Source organism: Nanorana parkeri, unplaced genomic scaffold (assembly GCF_000935625.1).
Source record: "Nanorana parkeri isolate BGI_ZX_2015 unplaced genomic scaffold, ASM93562v1 scaffold205, whole genome shotgun sequence".
Taxonomy (NCBI): Eukaryota; Metazoa; Chordata; class Amphibia; order Anura; family Dicroglossidae; genus Nanorana; species Nanorana parkeri.
In genome coordinates this window covers 893010-898753 of record NW_017306473.1, presented here as the reverse complement: position 1 = coordinate 898753, position 5744 = coordinate 893010, and the positions used below count along the sequence as shown (strand labels likewise).

Below are 5744 nucleotides of genomic sequence, written 5' to 3'. Positions count from 1 at the left end.
GGAGGGCCTGTATCCCCGCTGCTCTCCCCCGTTTGTATGGGCTGAGGCAGCGGGTATGCGATAAAATGGACGGCGGAGGAGCCACTGCCTTCCTGAACCTGGGAGGAGGACAGCGGCTGCACTCTCCTCCGCACCTGACGCTCGATCATAAAACGCTGAAGCTTAGGTGTAATCGAAGCCTGATTGAAAGGTTCATGTTACCATATTTCTCCACAGATGGCTTGTAAACAACAAAAAGTGAAGGGAAACTATAATGGGCCTCTTGTTCTAAGTTTTTTTCCCTGCAACTAGGAATCATTTTTTATTTTTAAACTAGGTTTATCTTGCTGATGGCGCTAGGACATTGTAGTAATAAGTACCTAGTTCTTACTTGCTATGTATATATTTTTACTATGGAATTATGGGGTTGTATATTCTCCCTATAATGGCCAATCATCTTTTAGAATATACTGTATGTGACCTATTAATATCACCCAGCTATTGTGATAACTGATAAGTTTTACAAACCAGTCTGAGCCGATACATTTGCATTGCGAAATAAGCATTTAATATTGTATTTATATGTAATTATCAACATTTTTTAATATATATATATATATACTGCCTGGCCACAAAAAAAAGTCACCATCTGAATTTTGGGCAGTGTTATGATCTGGGGTTGCTTTAGTTGGTCAAGTCAGCAAAATTATGTCCCTAAAAAATTATGTCAGCTGCCTTCCTGAATATACTGAATGACCAGGTTTTTCCATCACTAGACTTTTTCTTCCCTGATGGCACAGGCATATTCAAGGGTGAAAATGCCAGGATTCGTTGGGCTCAAATTGTGAATGAGGTTCAGGGAGCATGAGACATCATTTTCACACATGGATTGGCCACCACCAATTCCAGAGCTTAACCCTACTGCGAATCTTGGACTGACTCTCCCATCATCACTACAAGATCTTGGTGAAAAATTACTGCAACTCTGGACAGAAATAAATGTTATGACAATGCATAAGCTTATTGAAATTATGTCACGGCAAATGTGTGCCATAATCAAAGCTAAAGACGCTACAACTAAATATTCGAGTGTGTGATTTTTTTTTCTGGTAAGGCAGTGTAAATCCAAAGCAGGTATAGAGACACTCACAGGTCTTGCAGCGTAGATAAGTTAAACCATTAGCATTTTATTGTCAACATTTCGCTGGGCTTAATTCCTCTTTATCACGTTACATAGACTTACTGCATCTGTACCTCCCCAAAAGCCATAACTTCCCCACTTACCATAACCTAAATAACTGTAGGGCAATTTCTTTGAGGCTGTTAGTGTCTCTGAAGACCAATAAGGCTTGGGGACTCTCAGCTCATGGAAATTCATTGCAGTATTAGAAAATTGTATTCAGAGGTAAGTATAGTGTGGCATACAAAATAAGGCACAGCGGTAGCAAATTATGAAAACAACCCTTGAAAGATACGGTTGAACAGGGCTAGTTGCCATTTATTCTTATGTACCATTGATGTTATATGTAATAATTACAATCCTGGCATCCTTTCATGATCTTCATTCATTTGATGCAGATAAAGCTTGTGTGAGAAGGATTATTGAACGAAAACGGCGACATTAAAATAAATGAGCAGGGTGGTTATGAACTGTTAAGTGTTAACACCTTATAATTCTAAGTGCCTTATTGCTCCTCTGAAGCCAGTTTGTGTAAATGATACTTTGAGGCAGAATAGATAGAATAGCCGTGAGAATAAATCTGTTAGTACATTTTTATTGTAACGTAGGGAAGAACCGCAGGAAGCAGATGCTTTGAACAGTTGTGCTATGAACATTACATAATGCTTCAAATCACAACAAACAATTGAGCAATGAGAGGAATCTATCGCACCTGGGTCCCTTCATGTTCTATTTGTGCCACTGACCCATCACAAACATGCTTCAGTATAATTGCATTGTTTACTTCAGGACAATAAAAGCAATCAGTCACACAATAGATTTCATTAAGCTGTGTAGTTCATAAAAATCCTTTACATGGTCAAATGTCCTTAAACACAGCCTTTAAATGGAAAAAGAAAAAAGTAATATATTTAAAGCAAAATAGATTACTGTACACCCTATATATGAGGAAAATTTAAGTCAATGCAGAATAAAATGTTCTATTGTAGCTGCAAAATAAAGATTTGGAAGAGAATGCAGTATTGGCTGTTATCTTAAGCAGTGAACAAAGGAACATTCGTTATTGGCAGGCTTCACTACACATTTCCTTCCACTGATGTTTTCAATATTTGTTGTTTGGACTTGAATAAAAATAGAGGAATGTGACAACATCATTCTATAATCAAGCAAATAAGAAAAAGCAGTGGAACAGAGTACTAGAAGGCTGCAATGGAAAGAGGTTGGCCACCCTTTTAAAGCATACAAAATATGTTTCCATCACTACTAGAAATAGTTGCTCTCACTGTTTCCTACAGCTAATATGCCAACACTAATGATGAGAAATGTCCTGATGATAAAAATCAATGTGAACATACAAGATCATTACAGAGTTTCAGAAATCAATCTCAGTCCTGGTGTAAGTCACATCCATACCATACACAGAAGCTTACTGCTCAGATGGAATGAGTTTCATATAATGAAACAATCTTTCCTTACTCTAGATGCTCTATGTTTGTGTCAGATACCCTCATGAATGGATTGTTCTTGATTCATCGCTGTAGATTACAACCACAAAACCACACAATATATGGTGTTCCCTCTTGTGATTTACAGACCTGAAGGTGTAGGTGCCAATGTCTGCACTCAACCACTGGACCCAAAACTTCCTCCTTCTCTACTGCTCCAGGCAAGCAGTATACATGATAACGTGGTGTAGGAAAGATAAACAGGGTATACGCTAGTAGATTCTTTTTATTCAGCTTTCAGGCTGAACAAAAAAACAATCTAACAGATTTTCCCATACACACTAAACAGCGTGTATGACTATGCCTGACTATTGCATTAGGCTTGCCTACTTCCTTATCACTAGCAGTTGTTACTTTTACTACATTCATTTTATGTACATATTCATATACACTGGCACCAGTGCTTATCTATTGATATTTTAGAGTAGTAAGTGGAAAGTTTTTATTATTTTACCAATAAATAAGCGGGACTTTCTTGGGGTGCAGAGGTCACAAAGACTCACTGTAGTCTGTACGATCAAAACTTGCCAGACTGCTAGCCTAAGCACAACATCAATAAGCAGGATATTAATATTGTTAAGGAAATGGACAGAATCATTTACTGGGTAACACACTACTTTGCCGTCTCTCAGTCACCTGCTGTTTTCCAATGTCTGAGGCCATAACAGGATCATATTGTAAGCACATTCCTTAAGTTATTTATTAACAGATATAATTTTTTTTTAGTCTTGTTTACCAAAGTTCCTGAACACCATCTGTCTTTACCATATGTACCCCCTAATAAGAACATTCTTAGTATAGCAGAGCTGAATAAAGTTCAAATATGTGTTGTATACCGAACAGAGAGAGGTTTCCTGAGGGTTAGTAGGAAGTGACAATATTAATATAAGACACAAGTCATAGTAGAGATGTTCTATGTATGATGATAATACAGAATACAGATTGGTAATGGATTCGTAATAGATACAATGGGCAATACTTAGAGTATAGGATTTTGAGATAATGATAATGTTCCCCATTGCTGGAAGTGTTCCCTTCACTTTTCACAAACTCCTGCAATTCTCGCTCACATCTAAGAAGAATAACTTGTGTAAAATGTGGCTTAGAGTTTTGTATTTTTGGTATTGTATGATCATATGGTATGTGAATGTAGTCTTACCTTGTATTTTATATTTGGTTAGAAATGTGCCTCTCAAACCTTCATGTGTGTTCTGCTCATAATATATAGTGCTCATATGTATGGAGAGTTTCACTTTAGGTGTTTGTTAACCCATCTTTTAAAAATACATATAGATAGAGTGGGGAAGGATTACAACCCCTGTTGGATTTTTACTGCTATCAAGGGCTCATTTAGAGAATGTTCCCCTCACTTACTGTGCCATTGAAAACTGTGTCAACATAGAGCAAGTAAGCAAAAATCTCCAACTGCAACACAGACAGAAATAACATATTTTAAAGTAAAGTAAGGAAGGGGGGAAGGTTGTAAGCACAGTGTTCTGTCTGTTTTGCTATTGCAGATTTTCCCTTACTTCCAGCCTGGTAAAACCATTGGCACCAGGACAGGAGGGGAAATCTCTCTATCGGAAGCTGGATAGCAGTCAAAACCGGGCTTTTGATCTTCTGTATTAATAGTTTATTTTTTTAAATTATATTTTACCTTTTATTTATCTTTAAAAAAAATGTTATATACATATTAATATATGAATTGAATACACATTGACTATATATTGCCAAAAGTATTGGGACACCTGCCTTTACACGCACATGAGCTTTAATGGCTTCCCAGTCTCAGTCTTTGGGTTCAATATTGAGTTGGCCCACCCTTTGCAGCTATAACAGCTTCAACTCTTCTGGGAAGGCGTCCACAAGGTTTAGGAGTGTGTCTATGGGAATGTTTGACCATTCTTCCAGAAGTGCATTTGTGAGGTCAGGTACTGATGTTGGACAAGAAGGCCTGGCTCGCAGTCTCCACTCTAATTAATCCCAAAGGTGTTCAACCTATCAGGTTGAGGTCAGGACTCTGTGCAGGCCAGTTAAAGGAGAACTATGAGGTGAGTGCTTTTCACTCACCTCATAGTTCTAGCCGACAATGAGACTGTCACAGGTCGGCTCAGTAGATCGGGAGGTGAGCGAACACATACAGGCGTTCGCTCACCTCTCGATCCTGTCACAGCTCTCTGCCGTGACAGTTGAAGGGCTGGATTCCCCCCGCTCCGATCCGCCAGCACTGACTGGCGGATCGGACGGGGGAGGGGGATCTTGCTCATCCATGTCTTTATGGACCTTGCTTTATGCACTGGTGCGCATTCATGTTGGAACAGGAAGGGACCATCCCCAAACTGTTCCCATGATATTGTTCAAAATGTCTTGGCATGCTGATGTCATATATTGAATACTCCTTCACAACATTCCTTGCATCGCCAGAATCCCATCGGGGCCCCCCTCGCCCGGATCTCTGACACCTAAAGTAAGTCCCCATTTTTAATCTTGTAACTTACATATAATTTATTTTTTATCTGCCATTTTTATTATTTTTACCAACTGTACCTCACAGACACGAGGTGTCCCCACACCATTCACACTTCCTGGATTTGCGCTCCTATTGCTCTATTTGTAGAAGCGTCTGCATGCCTAGGTGCTTGATTTTATACACCTGTAGCCATAGAGGTGATTGGAACACCTGAATCCAATGATTTGGAGGGGTGTCCTAATACTTTTGGCAATATAGTGTATGTTAAATAACCATATTCTCTTGTCTAGTCCAATGCAATTAACATGGGTTCTCAAGAAGGGGAGACCATGTACAGAGATCCAGAAGCATTCTACAGCAGTTTAGCAGTGACCTCTATGCTGCAAGAACAAAACTAGCAACATTAGATAATTCAGCAAGCACCCCTGGCTAACTAATATTTTATTGATTCCATTTTTTAGGTCAATCCACAAAACATTGAAAATGCATTTAACAAGCTTAGAGACAGAGCAAACCAAGTATCTGTGTGTCCTGTCAAAAAGAAAAATCACTGGGGCACCATAAGAGGAATAGTCCAGTTTGGAAGAGGTACTGCCTTAATATGTCTTGT

The 5744-nt window shown here is 38.9% G+C and overlaps 1 protein-coding gene across 1 annotated transcript in view; it reads left to right on the top strand.

The window, feature by feature from the left end:
• The window catches only part of LOC108786354 (guanylate cyclase soluble subunit beta-2-like), a 47888-nt gene that overhangs the window by 16696 nt on the left and 25448 nt on the right, over positions 1–5744 (top strand). The window contains exons 7-8 of the mRNA XM_018555624.1: positions 5219–5227; positions 5596–5722. Of these exons, the coding sequence (XP_018411126.1) occupies positions 5219–5227; positions 5596–5722 (136 nt within the window). The remainder of the gene's footprint in view (positions 1–5218; positions 5228–5595; positions 5723–5744) is intronic.